The sequence below is a fragment of the Aulonocara stuartgranti genome (assembly GCF_965226115.1).
Source record: "Aulonocara stuartgranti genome assembly, chromosome: 7".
In the NCBI taxonomy this organism is placed as follows: domain Eukaryota; kingdom Metazoa; phylum Chordata; class Actinopteri; order Cichliformes; family Cichlidae; genus Aulonocara; species Aulonocara stuartgranti.
This window is the reverse complement of record NC_138945.1, coordinates 19,413,297-19,434,273: the sequence shown is the minus strand read 5'-3', so window position 1 is coordinate 19,434,273 and position 20,977 is coordinate 19,413,297. Positions and strand designations below refer to the sequence as shown.

Here is a 20,977-nt window from a genome sequence, read left to right as displayed (position 1 = left end):
TTCATCCATCCATCCATCCATCGCAAACAACCTCTGCTGGCTCCTTTTCGATGTGGCAAGCATGCAGCCACTTTTATCAAAGGCTAAGCACCAGCACCACATGCCTGAGGAACATGTACGAGCTGCCGGCCAACTAACCAAAACAACGGTTTGATTGTAGCGGTATTGACCTGCGAGCTTATCGCGACCCTTTTTATACAAGTACCTATCTGATCCGTGAAAATAAATACTCTTTATTTCGCTTTGAAATGACTCTCGGTCACATCACTCGGCTAAAATTTGTTGCGGCTGACTTGTCAATGACAAATAGTCTTGCACAAAAATTCTGAAATGGAATTCATTTTTCTGAATAAACTCCCATCTCAGCTTTTCAACTAGATTGGCAGAGTGCGGCGTGCTGAGCTGGGCTTTTCTTCGAAGACTAAGATTCCAAGAAGCTTCTTAATTGATGAAATCTGCCTTGTCAGATTTCAGGGCTTTTCCATCACTCACTTTTTCAGGCTACGCTTTATCTTCACCTTCTTCTGTACTGCTGCCAACTTCTCTTTTTCTAAACTCGGCTCTACTTGAGTCGCAGAGAAAAGAGAATCCCCCCCCCCCCCCCCCCCTTTCAAAGCAGGAAAATCCTCTTGTCACACATGGAAAGAAGCATGTCGACTCGGCGGCAGATTGACTGATAAGTCCTCATCTGACCATAAAACCGAGGCTTGTGATGTCATCGGCAGGTCGCAGTATTAAGTCAAATATTTCAGAACTGCTACCCGAGAGAAAAAAAACTGCGAAGAACATCCCAGAGTGATAACTTTTGAATCTCTCTTCTTTTTTTTACTTTAACATTAGGAAGTGTCGCTGCTTCAGACATTCCTGAGGAGTAATGTGGCAATATTTCAAGATGAACCCCTATTTAGCTTCCAACTCAATCACTTTTCTTATAGGCCTCTTTTCCCTCTTTTCATCTTTCATTTTAAATCTCTCTTTTCTCTTAGATCTCTCTGTTTTTTATTTTCTTTTTTGCTTTCTTGTCCTCAACTGTCGCCCCCACTGTCTTTTCCATGTGTTTTGACAGAGGGGCTCTCCACACACACAGTATAAATAAATTACTGAACACAATCAGATTAGGATAATAGTTTGATTGAATCATTTATGTGGTTTACAGTAACTAAGCTTCAGTTATAATGCCATTTGCTTGATAATGGAGTTAAGGTCGAGGATACGTCGCAGCTACAGGAAACACCTTATTAATAAAATAATAAGCAAAATAATAAATAACAAACGAGCGAGTGGGCACGGAATCGAATCACTGGAAGTAATCAGTCTGAGGTGAATGTATGTCACTTTTCGCCGCTCCAGACCACAATTAAAAAGACTGATGATGAATTTTGTCTCCTTAATTGAGTTATTCGTTCGCAGATTTATGAAATAATTTCTTAGCCCCCATCCGAGGTGTTTAAATGAAAGTTTTAATAATCAGAGTACTGCTTTAATCCTGCCATAATCAAATTACATCCACGCATGCAAGCACTCTTGTCACCCCTCCTATTCTATCATGGGTTTCATTTCTCCTCTTGTCTCCTCTCTGAAGGACCCCCTCCCCTCCCCCACAGTTTTTGACATGTACAAGCAGGAGACACGGATTTCAATTTTGTCACAATCCCCACTTTTCTGTTCTTTTTTCACCCTCTCACAAAGTGTGAAATCCTGTTTGTTAATTGACTGATTTTAATTCAAATCTCAGAGCAGAATGATTCTGGAGTCACTCTATGTGTGTGTGAGTGCCTGTCTAAAAGAGAGATGACGAGAGTTGAAAAATGAGAGGAGCAAAAAGGGGAGAGGGAGGGGGAAAAAGTGGTTTGAACACAGGTGCATGACTTAAGTCTGTGTTTCTTGTTTAGCCTATTAATTTAGAGGAGGAGCAGGAGAATGATTGCGATTAATGCAGCTCTTATAAATGCGTTCAGTGATCAAAACTGGCAGCGGTGTTTATGCAACGAGTGGCCATACTCAGAGTGCTTCATATCCGTCCGTGCTGTCACACAGAGCAGAATGGCAATCCTACCAAGCCATAAAACTGAACTTCTGATGTGACTCAAAGTGACAGCGTGATGCACATAACTGTGCACCGACACAAGCTCTGTGCTCTCGGTGCTCACGTGTGATGCAAGCAATAAACAGTCAGATTTCCAAATACGTATACATCCACGTACCTGTAGATGATGCACGCGCAGTCCCTGCAGGTCCCACAGTTCTCGATGTCCTGTCCGGTTCTGTAGGAATGTCTTCTGTTGAGAAGCGCAGAGATGACATATCAGGGGAACAAAATAAAAGAGGAATGGTTTTGTGTTTGTGTGAGCCCACAAAGACATATTGAGGTTATCATTTTTCCCTCGCTGAGTCGAATTTTTGGCACACGAAGTCCTGAATATAAACCAATCTCCTCCCTGAAATCACCCCTGATCATTTTTTAATGAACGATACCCCTTCCAACGGGCTCGGTCGGTTACGTAAACCATGAGTCACTATATCACTCCAGGCATAAAATAATGCTTATGAGGTAGAAGTCAAGTCTGCGTGCACAAGGCCGGGGACTGAATTTAAATACTGGAACATGCAAGATGTGTCACTTTATGAGACAGTAGGCTGTTCAGTCACATGTTCAGATGTCTTCAAAGGGCTGGCATTAGTGTTAACACTGTGATTTGGATTACGCTGCTCAGACATCAGTCAAGTCTTTCCATGGATTCACAGACACGCATCCCTTCCTGTGTATCCATGATTTTTCTTTCGCGTCCCCCCCGCAAACATGTACTATTTTGGAATGATAAGGCAGAAGAAATTACTAAGCTGCTTACAATGTAGGAAGCAGATTAATTAAAGACTTGATGAGAATGGCTTTACACTAAAGAGGCATGGAGCATCTGAAACCACTTGATGACAATCTCTCCCGCCTGCTGCATACATGCATGAGGAACAAGGCTTCGCGAAATAGGTGCGCCCAAACTCCCATAAGCCTCCCCGTGGTCTGACATGAGATCAGTTCCTCAGCATATTGAGAGCTGACACTTGCCTGACTGACATGAGACGTCGTAAAAATAACTACAGATGCTCCCCTGCTTTCTGCTGCTGCTCAATCTGGTGTTGCGTTTTCCTCTTTCTGTCGCTCAACCTGCCGTTTTAGCTTTTGCCTTTTTCACTCTGACCAAATTTATATTGTGTTCTGTCCACAGAGCTTTGTATTGACACTGTGTGCAGTAGGGGGATTGGCTATAAATAGAGGAGCTTCATCACAGCAAGGCTTAGGCGCAACAACCATCTATCTGTAATATTCAGAGCACACGATGCTGGAAAGTTATTACTGCTGGGCTGTGGATATTCCCTTTTTGGTGAAGAATAATCTGTCTACAACAACCCACTTGTCTGCTCCGTTCCATGAGAGAAGAGATAGTCTATTAGTGCAAAGCGCTGTTATGTCTGGCTTTGATATCTATCCATCTTTCTAAATTTAATAAAGGCTGAGCGATTGACTGTTAAAAATTAACAGATGGCTTCTCACACTGTGCTTGGAACTGTGCTGCAAGGCTCTGGTAGCCTTGGGTTTACAGTTCCATTAGCCCAAGGGTTGCAGTCATTTCATATTTACAGCTTCAGTTGTGGGATAGCTCCTCTTTTAGCCCAGGGCTTTCACACTACTTTTAAAACCAAACAAGCCCTTTTGAGGCTCTTGATTTAACCCCAGGCAGCAGCACCTTTCACACTACTGGTAACACTACCTTTGGAAACCACCTTGGGCACGTGGTGCCAAAGAACAATGGTGTGATCCGGGGCCATCTTCACTAGTGTGTGAAATTTCTAGAATTAAATTCCAGACTGTGTGATTTTTTTAAAAAGGCCAACAGCCTTTTTTAATAGCAAGCTCAGGAAATGAGCTCTACTTGCGGAACAGTCCAGCAAACTATTAAAATGTGCTGACCCTGCTGTCATGTAAGATTTGCGCATGTATGTGTATTGCATATTTTTAGAGTTTGGGCTCAACAAGCTTCGGTTGTTCCCAGTTGCTTTGGCTCAATTCTTCAATAACAGTCCAAACTGTCACACACAATATCTGAAAACCTTCAGCTTTAAATGTATGCACATCAAAGAGAGTATTTCTCTTTGTTATCGTCTGTTATTTAGCATTTGCTAATATCTTTTAGGACATTTAAGCAAATAGCTAACAACCTTGGCATGTCTTTGTAATTAAAAGCAGACTTTTTTGTGTTTGGTGGTGGTCAGAAGGCCCGGTGGCGCCAGTGTTCGGCAGCCTCGCCTCTGTCAGTGCGCCCCAGGGTGGCTGTGGCTACAATGTAGCTTGCCATCACCAGTGTGTGAATGTGTGTGTGAATGGGTGGATGACTGAATGTGTAAAGCGCTTTGGGGTCCTTAGGGACTAGTAAAGCGCTATTATAAATACAGGCCATTTACCATTTTTTAAAAAATAGTTTTGCACTTTATTATGTATGTCATTAAATGCAGAATAGTCCACCAGAAAACCAAAATCTGGTGATCCAGGTGTATGTATATATTTTATAGAGCTTGAGAGCAACAGAGTTACAACAGTTTGTTAACACTGAAGAGCCAACTCATTTTATAGGGCAAGCAGCCTGCCATGAATGTAAGAAGATCCAGGAGAGTGCAGAGGACGGATGCGGCATTCAATGGTTCTTTCTCTTTTACACTGAAAGCGAACACATTAGGTGTGAGGTGGCTGAGAATCTGTGGCCAACAGAGTAACAGGATGTCCAGTGATTCCAGCACTGTTTATTGATGTAGAATACTAGAAAACAGTGTCTTGTTTCCACGCTATGTGCTTAAAGCGATGACAATCTATGTGGTGGTGGTGGTGGTGGTGGGGGGGGGGGGGTGTCTTTGCAATTATGTTTACATTTTACGGTCTGTTTACTGCAATTTACTATGTTGTATGATAATTGCAGGAAATTTTTATTCATCACATTACATGCTAATGTATGTGTACTTTTGCTCTACAAAGTATGCAATAAACACTGCATGATAAATCATCTGAATTCACTTTGATACACAACAGCACTCAGTTATCATCAGGAAAATAAGCCGAATGCAATATAGTCAATAGAAACACTGTCAATAGAAACATGTAGAACAAAACTTTTTAGGGAAATTAGAAGATGAGGAAATCACTTGTAGAGTTATTTCGACCAAATACCGAAACATTCTGATGACTCTGGTTTACACAGTGTCAAATGAGCTTGTCATTTTTTGGCAGGAGTAACTTATTCATTGAGACAAAAGCCTATTCTGAAAGGTTCGGGTCACGTTACAGTCTTTTGCAGGTTAACTATGGTGTTTTTTCTATGTTTGAGAGAAACTGTAAAATGTCAATTATCAGTTGTTATTGTGGCAAAAAAATACAGCCAGTAGATCATCAACAAATAGGCTTAGTAGTACATTATTGCTTTATAAATCAGATGAACCCAGGTGCATATGAGACTTGTGCTTTCTCTTTGTTTTCTATTACTGTTGATATGAAGTTTATTGTTGACTGGTTGTTTGGTTATGTTATAGTAATCCCCAAAGTCACCAAAGTCTCAAGTGAAGCACTTAAAGATCATAGTTTTAATTTAAACAGACTTGTTCATAATAATCACAATTTAGAAGTCTCAGTTTTCTGTCTTACCAGGGTGAAACGTACACTGGAGAGTTTATGTGTTATTCATGTGGCTTACATAAAAGTCACTTTCTGTCAACCAGTGATCAGAAAGAATGATACTGCACCTCCTGGCTTACTAGTGGGTACAGCAGGGTGCGCGTGATCTGTGGGTGACAACTGATAACAGTCATTTAATTGTCTAATAACATTCAAAGCAGGTTCACTTTTTCATTATGTAAATTGTCTCACTGAAATTAAATATAGCCTCACCCATCTCTCTCAGCTTCCTTCTTCTCAAGGTCTTGAATGACATCCAGCAGGACCTTAATGGTGTTCTGGCTGGTCTCCAGGACCCCCTCCAGGCTGTGAAGTTGAGTCTGCAAGCTACGAATATCATGCAGAGGGCCATTGGGACTCAAGAGCTTTTCTGTCACCCTGGATGGGTCCAATTTACACCTGGCCCCAGACACCAACCCTCCCAGAATTTCCTGGACCTGTCTCAGAGTATCAGCCTGGGTGGCAGTCAGGGGCCCAGCTGTAGGCCGCCCCCCAGAAGCAGAGCAGCCCCTGGATCCAGAGCATCCCTGCTGATTTGGAGGGAGAGCGTGTTGGCTGTTGGGGGTGTTCGGCCTGACGTTGGCTCCTGAGCAGAGCATTTTGTGTAGCGCCCCAAGCTGAGCCTGGGCTGAGCTAAGACAGCTGGGCTTAAAACAGGCCTTGGCAGGAGAGGAGGAGGAGGAGGAGGACTGCTTCTCTCCCTTCATCACAGCAACTGGCGGAGTTTGAGCTCTGTGCTTCAGAGAGCTGGCTCTCTCACAGAGCTTTGGTGAGTCTTTTATATCCTCCTTTTTTTCCTTCTCTCTATCTTTATCTTTGTTGCTGACCTTGCTGTCTGCCCTGAGCATGGGTGTTCGGACTGCAGGACCTGGCGGATCATTTCCCTTTTTTCGTGGTGTGTATGGTGGAGGCGGTGGAGGAGGAGGTGGAAGTCGAATGCCCCTCTTATCCTGAGCATTGTACGGGGTCTGAGAAGGGGGGGTGTACGGTGGTGCAGCACGAAATGTGGAAGAGTACAGAGGAATGGCTTTAGTTGGTGTTGCACATTGTTGAACATTTGCAAGAGTGGACACATAGGTTTTCACAAGCGGAGGCGGAGAAGTGCAAGATTTCAGTTTTGGGACGGGGGAGGAATAAGGGGTTATGCCTGTGCAAGCAGAAGAGGTATTTTGCAAAGTTTGACATGGGATGTTGCAATGAGAGACAGTTTGAATAACTGTGGCATAAGAAGGTGCAGTTGGGTTCAAGTGAGGTGCATGGGGACCAACTGCATGTGTAGTTGTGTAATATGATATGGATGTGCAAGATATGGCAGTTTGAGTAACAAATGTACAGGGAGTTACATTTGATGAAGGTGTAGCATTTGATGCTGCTGATGGTGGTTGATGTATTACATTTGGGGCAGGGGTTGGCTGTTTGGTGGGATCAGCAGGAGTTACAATGGGTGTTATAGTTGGGGTAGAGGTGGAGCGGGTTAACTGAGGGAATGACACCACGTTTGACATAAGGGGGGTGCAGTTTTGGGTGGGGCATGGCGATGCAGCTGAAGAAGCACTGGAGCAGACTGCGGCTGTGCTGGGTGTTGTTGGTGGGGACACAACAGTGTAATAGGGGACTGGGAGTTGGGTAACAGTAGGTACAGAAGTGGCGCAAGGAATGGAAAGTGCTTTGGGAGGAGGTGGGGCTGTGGAAGCTAACTTGGCTGGAGAAGTACAAGGTAGCTTTGTGCAGTGCTCAGGAGTTTGTATTGGTGCACTTGTAGGTGGGGGAGATGTACAATAAGGCACAGTAGTTGTTTGGGTAGTAGGAGGGTCTGGAGTCACTGTTGGGGATATAGGCTTGCACAGAATTTGCACTGAGCTGGGTGATGGTATTAAAGGTGGGGAAGCAAACGGGCTTTTAGTTTGTGTCTGTGTAGTGGAAAGTTTACGATCAGGAGAAGAGTGACTGGGAGAGCTTGTTTGTATTTGAGCGGTACACTGTTGAGCATTCAGAGGTAGGGTTGGATTGGTACTGGTGGTCTGAATTTGGGTTGTGCATTGTTCCTCACTTGAAGGTGGAGAATGGTGATTTTCAGTTTGACTCTGGGCGGTGCTGTACCTTGAACTTAAAGGAGGGGGTGGGCTCTCAGTCTGAACTTGAGTGGTACAGAGTTTGGTATTTGAAGGGGGTGGGGATGGACGGGGACTTTCAGTCTGTGTGGGAGTGGTGCAGTAGTGCACTTCCTTTCCAGGATCACTCGTTGTCCTATTTAGACGCTTTCTCCTCCTGATCGCTGAGGGAGTAATGCTTCCCTGACGTTTGGGGCCATCTCGGCAGGATACAGAGGAACAGTGGTATGGCTCAGCATTTTGAAGGACTAAAGGGGGGCAGCTGTGCCTTGAGGGTTTTACAGCAGACTTAATTTCGGTCCTTGATACTTTAGACCTTCGTTCCACCACAGTTCGCTCCCCTGGGCCAGGAGGGCCGTTCTGATCTTTGGACGCAGGTAACAACACATGGTTGTGAGTAAGGAACTCGTCTTGAGAGTCATGTTCGTCATCCCCATCCACCCCAACTGAGTCCCCAAGGCTGTGGCTACGAGTGTGGGAGGAAGGGAGAGATTGGGGCTTTTTCAGGCATGGGGAGGTCTGAATGGCTGTGCTGGTGCTTGTACTCGGCCTGCGTGTCATTGGCAAGGTTAGGGAGTTAGCCTGCGGTGGTGCCCAGGTTCGACGTGTAGGACCAGGTGTCAATGGATGAGGAGGCGCTCGAGCTAAAAAGGCAGCCACCACCTCTATAGTGCTCGCCATGTCACCACGCACAGCCCCAACCACAGAGGTTTGGCCAGGTAGATCCTTGGTCTGTGGCCTGTCCCTGTCAGTCCATGGCAGGGGGGACCTGCTGCTGTGTTTGCGAAGAGGATGTGGACTGTCACAGTCTTTGACAGGCTTCTGATGGCTATTGTTTTCCCCTGTTCCACTATTGCCACTGCTGCTGCTACCATCCTCCAGGTCTTTGAAGCGGACCTGGTGGGTGCGGTTGCGGCGCCGCTTGAGGCGACTTTCGATATCGGGGGAGTCTCGATTGAGAAGCACAGAGCGCACGGTCATTGTCCCAGGTAACTTGTCTGCCAAGCTGCTCTTGCCATTGGTCTGGCCTGTGAGCAAGTGGTCAGGCTCTTTGCTCACCATTTCTCCAGCCTCTGTCGCTCCCACAACATCCACACACTGTGAAGGCAGGTTGCTGTTGTGGAGAATCTCTTGTGTTAGTGTGTCAACAAGGAAAGCGATCGCTCCATCACTATATATTCAGTGTAACAGTGAGAGATCTATACGATTGACTGACTACGTTTCACTTTCATCCCAGAAAATACTGTAGATGTAGCAGTCTCTATACAGTATTGCATTTAGCTGCTCAGCTCATCTGTACACCAAGGACTTCCTTTGCAAATAAGATTGTCCTCAAGAAAAGATGGATTACCATTTTCCCAATTCAAGGTATAGTATAGATATCTGTGAGAAAACTTGTCTTAAACTTCCCTTTAAAATCTTATATAAAAATAAATATATGCAGCATCAAATATTCTTTAAAATGTCCATGCTGTTTCATGTCTTCTGAAGTTGTACATGTATTTTTTTGCCTCTTATTCACATTTCTCTTTAACGTTCCAGCAAGAAGAACTCTTGCAGAGGCCAGGGAGGTTACCTGCAGATAAGTGGAGAGGAAGGGAATGCAGCCTATCCTTTGTCTGTCCATCACATTGGCTGGTCTACTTGGCAGCCTGTCCTTCTCCACCTGCTTTGTCCCCTGGGCCCTCAGGAGATTGGATGGCCAAAGTACGGGATTGGCTTGACTGCGTTCCCATAATGATCTGGTCTTTTTAAACTTTTTTTTTTGGTCTCTTCTGCTTCCTTTTTTAAATTTTTTTTTATCACTTTCTTTTTCTCTCTCTGCTTCTTTCTTTTCTCAGCTCTTCTCTCCGTGACTCATTCTCTCATGGTCGAAGGCAGCATGAGTTCCTAAAGAGAGGAGAAAGATAAAGAGAGAGACGAATAAGAGACTGTAATTGTTTCCATATTATTGTGCTTCAGTTTCCATCGAAACACAATGTGCTCGTTCCTCCCGATAATGAAGAAGATGTAAGATAGGCAGCTATTTTGAAATGCATGAGAGCGGGGGTCAACACAGAATGGGAAAAGGAGACATGAATTCAGAAAAAGTGCTGAAAGGATGGAGGTTGGAAAAGAGAGAGAAAAAAAGGCTCGGTGTATCATCAGCAGTGGAGAAATGTAAACTGAAAACAAGTGAAAAGAGATTGTAATTAAGGCCTATTCACACTGGCCAAGGGGGGTGTATAATGTTTCATTCCTTTTTTACGCTCTTTCCTCTCAGTATTGTTAAAAGTAGCCGTGTTTTAGTGACAGCAATAATTTTTGCATTGAGTATCACTTCTGCTCATGGGCACACAGTACGACTGTTGTCGTATTCCTTGGATTTCTCTTTTTCCTCCATGTTTTACAGTCTGTTGCCCTGTTATCAGTTCTTGATGATCTGCCATGGTGACATCCTCTCTGATTCATCTGGTCATTTTGTGACAGTCTGTCCACCATGCTGCAGTTAGTAGTATGTTCTCGTCACCCCGATTCCGTGCTCTGTTTTTGACGATCTATGGCCTTGATACATGCAGTATATATCACTTCATTTCCTGTCTGCGAAACAGGCAGCCGGGCGTGATGCTGTCATTTGCCTTACACGATCTATGGATCTGTTCCTCGTTATCTCCCCGTGATAGCCTCTGACACTGACAGGCTCGGGCTAATTCTGTTGTGCGAGTGTGACTGGCTGTTACTCTGTTCCCCTCACCCCACCCACCCTCCCATCTTCTGTGGGAGGGGTAATTAGTGACTCCTTCACAGCTCCCAGGTTATTTAGGGAGAGAGATACCCGAGGGGCTGCCACTTTTATTTACATCCACTGTTTTCCTCGCTTTCCTCTCTTTTCTTTCCACTGAAGAGGAGGATCTTTGGCACAACTGCCCCCACCCTCCTCCCTCCCTCCCTCCCTCCCTCCCTCCCTCCCTCCCGTCAACCTCTTTAAAAACATGGTTATTTGGATTAATCATGATTAAAGTCACAGCAGATAGAGCCTTGAGGGGAAATATCAACCATGCACACTGTGATATATTAATGGATTTAGAAACAAACCGCGGGATTCCTTCTCATTTTACTTTCTTATCGCCGCCATGTATACAGATGAGCCGCTTAACTATGAATCACCCGGAAAAAACAAATGACTCTGAGTTGAGGCACACATTTTTTCAAATGCGGGCGTGGGTGACGGTGCACTACGGAGGCTCAAGAACACAAGCTACGGTTCATCTATAGCATAGAAACTTCTGTTCATTTGACCTTGATGGTGATTTCTCCTTTCCTCACTTCTCCCTGGATAAATTAGTGGTTCCACCCTTCCTGTGTTTTTCATTAATATCCAATTTCACTCCGGTCGATGGTCTACCCATTTCTTGTACGAAGCAGCCTTTCAACCTTCACCCTGACAGATTTCCCTCTACGTATCATAGGGCCATTACCCTTACTCATTCTGGACGTGTCACCCTGAGCACACCTTCCTTTCATCTTTCTCCCATCTGGCCGTTCTCCTTTTTTTACCCACTCTCAGCTCTATCTTTCTATCTTTATTTCCCAATCTACCGAATGCTTTGCAGCAATCTCTTCTGCTGCCTCTTTTTGTCTAGTGCTTTCCACAGTTCATCCCCCTCACTCTGCAAACTACCCTCGGATCAAAATTTACGCTGACAGTTTAATGAATCCCCCTCTTAATGCTGCATGGGCTTACCGCTAGGGCTGAGGGCAGCTCTTTTGCACATGTGACATTTCCATGTTGAGCTTTATTGGAAGACAAGAGATAAATCACCAGGGAAGAGGTGGAAGGTGTGCAGTGGCATAATCCTAGCAAGGGTCGTAACTCTTAGCAGTTATTGTTTAGGATGTACCATAGTCTCTTTGCAAAGGTTTTGCTCCTATTCTCTTTCCTCTGTGTGTGTGTGTGTGTGTGTGTGTGTGTGTGTGTGTGTGTGTGTGTGTGCATCATGAAAATGCTAAGGTCACATCTGATCATCCCGTGCTAAGCTGTTGTGACTCTTAGAAACGCATCTGAACATTCAAAATAGAAGAAGTCAAGATTGGTTCCACAGATATAATAACATTCTGATGATTTCAAGGATACCGAGAACTGTATCCATGCCAGTAGCACACTTTTGGGTCCAACTATGCAGAGGGGATGGGAGGTGTCATGGATTGGATTGTTATGTAAAGACATGTCAGATCAGATTGTCTAGGCACGCTTAAAATTTGTCAGAGAGGACTGCGATGAAGAGGAGGCAGAAAGAGGAAGAGGAAGGAGAGGAGGTAGACATGCTGGGATATATTTAGAGATGCTATGAGACACATAGCAAAGCAAGAGGAGTAGGAATTGGAATAAGTAGGAGGGAGGAAGAGGCGGAGGGAGACAGACAGGCAGAGGGGGGGCAAAAGCAGGAGGAAGCAACCCCTGGCAGCAGAGGAAATGTCATGGTTAGGGTTCAGTGAAGTGGTAAATCAGGAGCATCAGCGTGTCAGGGCATTTAAGGGAGAAGTGGAGAGGAACTAAGAAAAGCTATATGATCAGCTATCGGTCCTGTAAGCACACGGAGGTTAAGAGTTATACCTGTGCTTTGTCACAGAAATTTACACCACGGTCGGCTCAGAGACGAGATGCAAAATGCATAAGCCGTTTTGGTGTTTGTGTTCTTGTCCAAAGAGATTTCCAATTCAAGAGCAGCTCCTTGGGAGTTGCCTGCAGATGACTACTTTGTTAGGTAAGCACTGAGTGTAGTACAGCTCAGCAATCTCACAAACAAAGGGATGTTCAGTTTTATCTAATACAATAAAACCAGCAAGTGCATTTAAAAATGCAAATAAAAGGCTTTTGCATGCACGCGCAAATCAACAGCCTAGAATTATATATAGGTTTAACATATTATTATTATTAGAAGCAAGGGAGTATATGAAGTAAAGCAAGTAAAAGTATTGTCCTCGGTGCTGGTACTTAAATTAGAAAACGGTACTACTGCTGTAGCTGCCTCTCATCGCTGAAAGTCTTGAGCCAGATTATGCTTAACAGCAAATTAAATTAAACAAACACAAATTAAATTATGATTCTTAATTCATTAGATACCCAACGCAACACGGCGAACACAGCCATTGTCATTCCTGTCAGACACTTGTGTAATAGCGTCTAAATGTAAATGCTGGTTTGTTTGATTATGACTATGTAGGCTACTGGCATTCCAATTTGACCAGCTTCAATCTTGGCAAGCTGTTTTTCAGCAAGCTCTAGCTGCAAAGGAAGTTTTATATAATCAAGCAGTATAAAATAAAGCTATTGCCCAAGTGGTAACCACCGTGGCTGAGAATGAAAGAAGTTTAGCCTCTGGATGTTAACCGCCATGCATTAAAAAGATGGTCTTGTGCAGTTTACTGGTGCTGATGGCTGCATGTGTCTCTTGTTCAACGAATCTCTAACGAAACTCTATCATAAAATTACATTATTTCCAATGACCTGTAGGGGGAGACTCCTCCGGCTGCAACTTGATTTATGAACTCAGCAGGCACTTTCCTAAATAGTTTACAGTTTAAATGACTAGTGGAAAAGCTTTCTTAGTATAGTAAGGTGCTCATTTGATAAACTACAGTGAAATTTAAAGTTTAATGAGAAAGCAGACCCTGTTATATCATCTATTTATATGATCACTACCATATAAGCTAATGGTGCTTTTGGCTTGCTGGTCTGATTGACCTCTTATTCACGACATCTAATCCCAAAACCTGGACGACCATGGTTAAAATGTCAAATTTAAAGTTTCAGAATGTTAGGACGAAAACCTGGTAGCTAGCATTTCAGTCCAACAAACACACCCTTCTTTTCCCTCCAGTTTATTCTAATTGTGAGCATTCGTTACTGTACTGAAGAAGGCTTAAACTAAGCAACTCCACCAATAAGGTTTTGTGCTTGGCTTGGTTTGTTTTTCAGAATGATCAGTCTACACTGAAAAAAGTGATATTGTCTCCTTTTAAATATAGCATATTATATTTTGGTATATCTTTTCAATTCAAATGAGTAATTCCTGTCTACATATATAATTCGAGTAACTCCAGAATACATTCCCTGCGTTTTAATCCAATTAATTTTAGTTAATTAAATGTAGCTCAAAATGCTTAAGTATGTTTTCCATAGCCTCCTGCTGGGCCATTTTGCGCATGCGTTAGGACAGGCCACCATTTTGCACGCGGACTGAAGAAGCGGACTCTTTGTGTGCTGCAAGCGGGCTCAAGTTAATCGCACAACTTCATATAAAGGTGGTCTAGCTTCGGTAAGTAAACCTTTTACGGTCGTTTTTGTTTTATTTTTTTACCTCAGTCAAAGCATGTTGACTCTTTAAGACGTGTGCACATGGAGAAAGAAGTCTAAGTAGTTGTACACCTCTGAACTTTGTCATGAATTTGACTTAAGCTAGCTATGTGCTCTATTAGCTACTGCTCTATTAAAAGAGTAATTGTATTGATGCGTTAAAATGTCATATGTTTTTAGCTTAGTTCTTGTGGCACACTTTGTACTAACAAATTATGGAACGAGGCAATTTCTCTGTAGTTAGCTGTAAAGTTCACTGTACAGTCGCCTGCAGTTTTAAGTTGAGAAATCGTCCCTCCCGCCACAACATTGGCATTAAGGAATAGTCGGGCGGGGGAGGGGGCTTCTGAACGCACCTGCACAGTCAGGGGTGCAGTAGGAAATAAATAAGTAGGATTGGCGTTGCACAACGCCTTTTGTGCAGAAAAAAATAATGGTTGTAAACTGTGGAGGAGAATAACTCAGTGGTTGCCAAAAATGTGAGATCAAAAGGCACTGAGAGTGATGTTTGTCAGAACTGAAATTAACTCAGAAAAGAAGTTGCTTCACTTGATAGAGCTGTTGAGTGCAAGACCTGTCAGCGGTCTGGTTTAGCATTTGAAGCCTCGCTACGTGCTTCCAAACCGCTGCATTTAATCTCAGAGAAAACTAACACAGAGAAGTAAAGCAAGTGTGTAAGTTCATCTCTTTATGTTTGCATAGTATTTCCATGTTGAGCTTAACAACCGATGTATGGAGCCACAGCTGGACTGGCTGTCGGAGTTTTGTATTGAGGGGGAAAGGAAGCGATTTGTTTTATACTTCAGCTAGAATGAAAAAAGACACAAAGCTGGAGTTATTCGGTGTCTTCATGCTGAACAGCTAAAACTTCTTCCCTCATTCTCCCCCCTCCCTCTCCTGTTGCTACTTCAATCATGAAACTGATCGATTATCAGGTGATCGGCTTTTCTGTCGCTAGTCTCTCTCATTTGTTAGTCACCCAGTTTGCGCTAGAAAGAGGAAAACGGCAGATAAACAACAGCAGCACGTTTAAGCTTGATAAGCTGTTGCTAGAATTTTTTTAATATTACTTCTAGTATCCGCTTATGTTTTCTGGAGCCACAGCCGTAATAGCTGCTGGTCATGATAGTTTGGATATGTGGTGAGAAGGAAACATGAAGGTGAAACCAGGAGAAGTTTTTACTGAATCATTAGAGCTGAACAGGTAATGAAGAAACAGGTTTACATTTTAGGTGACATGAATGAGTTGAAGGGAAGTTATGAACTGTTTATGAGAGACAAATAACACCAGGATCCTTTTCTATGTAGCTGACATCTGGTAACTGTGCAGGGGCGGATCTAGCAAAGTTTTGCCAGGGGGCCAGGTAGGGCATTAACAGGGAAAGGGAGACACAAAGACATAATTTTCTTTCTTATTCTCATTTAAAATGTCTAGCTTTTAATAAATAATTATTCTAAATCTTACTACCAAAGTGGTGATCTGGTTAAATGTATAGAGATCCATTATTGTATGTAGTAAATATTAAGTCTAATATATGCCCTAGTAATAGTAGTACATATAGCACTTTTTCCTTTGGGAAGGTACGCTGTCTGCGCTGTCTGCAACTGTATTGAAGAAAAATGTTGAATCTAATTATTATAGAAAAATAATTGATTTCTGTGCATTAAAGTAGATTACGTCAATTAAGCATTATCAGGCGAAGGGTGCGGGGTGGTTTCCTAATATTTTTGCTGGGAGTTGGCAGTCCTATTAGTTAGTTTAATATTTCTATGTACTGTTTAGAATACCTGAATAAGGAGGATGGTGTAAGTTTTTTAGGTTGATCAGTATTGCTGAAGTATAAAATATTTTGGGTGCAGTGTATTTTTTGCATACAGGTATAACAGAATAGCTTTAATGTTTTGTTTTTAAAACTGAGTATGAACTTATACAAAATGCAGCAAAATATTTATAAAAACAGTTTTATTTATTATAAAATACACTATATCGGATTCATATCGGCATCGGCAGATAATCAAATTTATGATATCGGTATCGGACATAAAAAAGTGGTATCGTGCCATCTGTAGTTTGCACAGAGGCACAAGTAAGATTTGTTTTGTTACAAGGGAGTATCATGAAGTAATGCACTAATGGCTTGGAAACGGTAATTGTTTGTCTTTTTAAAGTTTTTTTTTTTTTTTTATTTGTCTTCCTTTTCTGGCAGATTTTCTTCCCCTTATGTGTTACTGTTTATTCAAGAAGATGGTGTTATTTTGGTAAGTACATGCAAATTCCTTACATATTTATCACAACAGTATTTGTCACAGTATTGCAGGGACAAGTTTATCTATCTCATCTTAAGGGTTCTTGTGATTATTAATATTGATATTAATTAATATCAATTAATATATATGATTAAATTTCTTTTATCCAGGACAAAAGAAAAAAAAAACTTGCGAAAGTGAAATGAAAAACAGGAATTTAGTTCTTGTGAGTTAAGAGGATGCAGAGCATAGGGTTAGATGGAGGTGGATCATTCACTGTGGTGATCCCTGAAGGAAACAGCCAAGAGAAAAAGGATCAGATTGCAAAAAAAAATGTGGTTTGTTTGCATACATGAGTCTTTACGGTACCCACAGGACTCCTGAAGTATAAGTACTCTGAAGTTTGCAGAGCAATTTCAGAGATGTTTGGGGCTTACATGGCAAGCATGTTTTTAGTTGCACATCTAAATTTTCTCTGCTCTCTGTTGCTGATGGCAGAGTTCTGCCCCGCTGACCTCACAGGTGAGACACTCCCACCAGTGGACAAAGAGCACAGGAAAATGTGTTGCCAACCACCTGAAACAGACAAATATCTGCTTTTTAAAACCCTTTAAACCCGTTAAATGGACTGATGCCATTCATTTCTTCTTTGATTAACAGTAGTAACATCCTTCATGCACTGTATACTAACCCATATGATAATCATGCTTTATGAAGTGATGGCAATTGCATTGTAGCATTTAATGAAGAAATAACAAAATAATCATACCAATGATTAAGCACCAGTCTTCTTTTTTTCTGTGTGTGTGTGTGTGTGTGTGTGTGTGTGTGTGTGTGTGTGTGTGTGTGTGTGTGTGTGTGTGTGAGATACAGGTAAATGCTGAATTCCAGTGTATTACAACACTTCAACTGGAGATGACCTTCGCGGCACAGTTAGACAGAATTACACCTCAGCTGATGACAGTTTTCCAGAAGAAGGGCGGTGTTTCTGGGCAGAAACTTGCCCACCACTTGCAGATCATGCAAGAGGTAAATCTGAATATTGCAAATTCTATTTGGATTTCTTTTGTCTTAAGTGGCAGGTCACTGGTGAGTCCAATAAGCCGTTTTAGGTGACCAGCCAAGCAATCTAAATTTTGAAATTTCATATATAAATTTTATTTACTATGTTTGAACTGACATATGATAAAATTTACTTATTGCGAATTTCAGACATTGTTCTTTTTTCCAAATTGGTTTAATCAGCAACTCTCTTTAAACAGGCTGAAAGTGATGTTAAAGTGAAAAGGGAAGCAGTTCTCAGGGCACTTTGCCTCTACCTTGGTGAAGAGGACGGAAGCCTTATTCGGGAGTTCTTTGTAAGTCATTTAAGTCATTGTAAGCAAGTCATCTATACACACACTTTTTAGATAGATATCTGTGTGTGTGTGTATTACACACACACACACACACACACACAAACGACTAGATTGGAATTTAATTGTAGAGTTAATTGTTTTTTCTTTTACCTTTTTATTAAATGTTTAGGACATTGAAGGAGATGATATCCAGAGAGACCTGAAGAAGCACACCATGGGCATTTATGTCATCAACAGGGAGGATGGACAAAATGGACATTATGATGACATTGGAATATTTGTTGAAGGGGAGATAGTCATGGACAACATTGGATCTCTGGCGCAAGCTTGTGCATTGATGCTTGGAGTAATCTATGCACTAAACCTAGCCTTCCCCAAGGAATTGAAGGACTATTATGAATTCATTTAGAAAGTGTTGATGGGATTCGATGGTGAAAAGCTCTCCCCCAAAGTCTTTGGGCTGAAGAACAAAATTGCTACTGGATAGGAAGATTTCTAAAATAACACATCAAGAGAATGCTGTTATGTAAATTACCAATGACTGGTGCTCTTGTGAATAGGAGTGAAACTCTTGTACAACCATCATTTGTTCTGTGTTATGTTTCGATTGAACATTTTAACTTTCAATAATGAATGTTTCACGTGTGGTACATTTGAGTAGCTTGAAGAGCAACTTTGTAATTATTCAGTTATAGCTGCTGCCCTGCGTATAATCAGTGTTAACTCAACCGGATAAAAAAAACAAAAAAAACCATTCATGATTACCACACTGGTAACACTTTAAAGACTATTAATTGTTTTGAAGCGAGTATGTTAGGTCAGAAAATATGTAAAACATTCAGAATCTTCAAGGAAGGACTAGAATGGAAAGACAGTGGTCAATAAGCAGTAAGGAAAACACAAGTTTAATTTTAAGTCTAATTACCTTATTAAAATGCAATTTCTAAATATGGATCGCAGAACAGCAAGTCTGAAACTGGTTAGTTTGTGGATGCATCAGTTTCTAATTGTGATACATTATACTGCTGGTAGTGTTTTATTCTTTTATGTAAGGAGTTTGTTTTTTTTTTTTTTTTCTTTTTTAGAGGAAGAGAAACATTGGTTAACATTTCTCTTGTCTGTTGTTTCTGTTTTGTTTGAATACAGCTTTTTAAAGCTACTAGTTCATAGGCAAAAGTTTTGTAATTTGTATTATACAAATTGCAGCAATTTCCCTTAGAGATGTGGATTCTTATTCTGTTTGCAACAAATTTTGCATTAATAAATGATGTGAAAGAATGTTGTAGTTTTCATTATTGACGTTTTTAAAAACTACAAATCAGGGTAAGCAATATTTTTTAAGTAAACTTAACTTAATTGAAATGGAGAGAAATTAACAATTTGATTGATTTGAATATAAGTTTGGGACATAAGTGTAAAGGAAACAAATTATTCTGGTACATTTAACACGACCTTAGTTGGACTTACTAATAATATTTGACTAAGACGTATCCACAACAGTTAAGTTAAAGTAGCTTAAAAATATATGTTGGTTTTACTCGCTTAAATTAAATTCAGTGTACTTAAAAAATATTTCTGGATTCAAACAAATTTATTTCGTGCAACCACTTGTCATAAAAAAATTGAGTAAATTGAACAAAACATTTTTTTCAGTGTAAAGAAAGTCATGGACAGATTTGCACAATTATTTATCTCTGGGCAAAAAGTTCCCACTATATCGTCACAAAAAACATTAGACTGATGGAAGAGAAAATGGGTAATGCTGTCTTGATCTTCAAGACAATACTTAAAACTAGCCTAGATGGAGCTAGCCTTTTGGATGCAGAGACTGGAAATTTTCCACTTCATCAGGAGTATGCAGTCTTTGATTGTTCTTGTTGCAAAGTGTTTAATGAAAGTCACAAATCAGATGATTTATAATATAGTTATTTTCATATAGGTTTCTATACAATCTCACTGCTTGTTTGTAACCAGAGGAGTCTCCCCCTGCTGGTCATTATAACAAATTAAAGACACTTTTTGCATTGCCTCTGCTTTTCAGACCCGAAGGCCAAGCTGTGCTTACTACATGCTTCTGCTGTTCCCAAGCGACAAGAAAACAATCATTATTCACCTCACAGTGTTTGGCATAACCATGAGATTCTGGCCTGGTAATACCGTTAGCCCCCCCCATCACCACCACCACACACACATACACACACGTCTTAATTTGGAAAAGCAGGTTTGTTTTGAAGCAGTAAGTCTTTGAATTTGTGTCATAAATGGAACATTTTTGAGTTTCAGTGCAGAACACTCTTAAAATTGTATTTAATAACAGATCTGTACCACAGTGATTTAAAGTGCTTTATTGCGATGCTCTGCACACCTCAGGTGGCAAATACTTTCGCTTCTCCTGACGCCTTCATGACTTTAAAAAGTCATTCAAACATGCATAATATGTTATCTCGCAAAGTTTCTCACCAGCTTCTTACTAAAGAGGACACTCTACTTGTTCCAGCTTTCTTCAAGGATGGCTGGATTACCTCTATCTTTCCGAGCGCGAGTGCCAGAAATGATTTGTTCCATCTGTCCTCTTTTAACCAAAATCCTCTGCCTAATATGAAATCCCTATATGTAGGCCAGTGGATGGTGATAAGCATACTTAGCCAACTGTGAGCAAATTTGAGAATGTTTGGGTGTCTGTGAAAGAAAGCCAGAGTAAACATTGTTCTTCCTTGTGCTCATTCTGCAAGCCCAATTGTCTTGCTTCGCTGGCTGCTTCAGTTTGTTTCTTCTACTGTTCACGTCTCCTCGCCACTCTGTGCCACAGATTTCCAAGGTTCCCAAGGTCTCTGTGTGAATTCAGCAACACCTCGTAACTCGTGGTCAGACGGACATGTCCAGTGCACAGCAGCATGTTACACGTATGCAGCACAGTCCACTCCCCTGGGGGGGTTACTCTCTGCCAGGCTGCGACGTTGCTGTCCAAACTAATGTCCCAAGAGTACATCATAGTGTGTTACCTATGAAGCCAGCATGCTGTCAGTCCAGTGGAAACACCTGGCCCGCAGATAGGCATATTCTCCAAGTGCATAAATGAAATTAAGAATAAAAGAAAAGGACACGTTAACTTCTCCTGGGCAAAGACAGAAAATGAAGTGACGCAGATAGATGACAGATTCTTTCTTTTAAAAGCAATGTGCTAAAAGAAAAAAAAAGTGCTAGACGG

General features: G+C 41.7%; 2 protein-coding genes and 1 long non-coding RNA gene across 8 annotated transcripts in view; 1 reads left to right on the top strand and 2 right to left on the bottom strand.

Moving 5' to 3' along the window:
• The window catches only part of LOC309709843 (uncharacterized protein), a 51,152-nt gene that overhangs the window by 28,457 nt on the left and 1,718 nt on the right, over positions 1-20,977 (bottom strand). For 3 of the 5 annotated variants that reach the window (XM_082538725.1, XM_082538727.1, XM_082538724.1), the window contains exons 2-3: positions 5,930-9,717; positions 2,205-2,279 (exon numbers count right to left, since the gene is read on the bottom strand). In XM_082538725.1, the coding sequence (XP_082394851.1) occupies positions 2,205-2,279; positions 5,930-8,889 (3,035 nt within the window). In that variant the 5' untranslated portion in view covers positions 8,890-9,717. The remainder of the gene's footprint in view (positions 1-2,204; positions 2,280-5,929; positions 9,718-20,977) is intronic. The other 2 variants (XM_082538723.1, XM_082538726.1) reach the window with 2 other exon arrangements.
• On the top strand, positions 14,010-19,047 carry LOC309710903 (uncharacterized protein). Of its 2 annotated transcripts, none has more exons than XM_082540760.1 (5): positions 14,010-14,126; positions 16,372-16,423; positions 17,285-17,440; positions 17,674-17,769; positions 17,939-19,047. In XM_082540760.1, exons 3-5 carry the CDS (start codon positions 17,327-17,329, stop codon positions 18,176-18,178), a joined length of 450 nt encoding a protein of 149 aa, XP_082396886.1. In that variant the 5' UTR covers positions 14,010-14,126; positions 16,372-16,423; positions 17,285-17,326; the 3' UTR covers positions 18,179-19,047. The 2 variants fall into 2 exon arrangements, with proteins under 2 accessions (XP_082396886.1, XP_082396887.1); XM_082540761.1 differs by having other exon boundaries at positions 17,279-17,440.
• LOC309710904 lies at positions 17,219-17,768 on the bottom strand. The gene is made up of 2 exons (XR_014277827.1): positions 17,661-17,768; positions 17,219-17,331 (listed from the first exon to the last, which is right to left on the bottom strand). It is a non-coding gene; the product is annotated as an uncharacterized lncRNA (long non-coding RNA).

Coding starts and splice junctions, on each gene's coding strand:
- LOC309710903 (XM_082540760.1), top strand. CDS start 17,327: ATGACCTTCGCGGCACAGTTAGACAGAATTACACCTCAGCTGATGACA. Junction 17,441..17,673: donor ACTTGCAGATCATGCAAGAG/GTAAATCTGAAT, acceptor CTCTTTAAACAG/GCTGAAAGTGATGTTAAAGT. Junction 17,770..17,938: donor GCCTTATTCGGGAGTTCTTT/GTAAGTCATTTA, acceptor TTAAATGTTTAG/GACATTGAAGGAGATGATAT.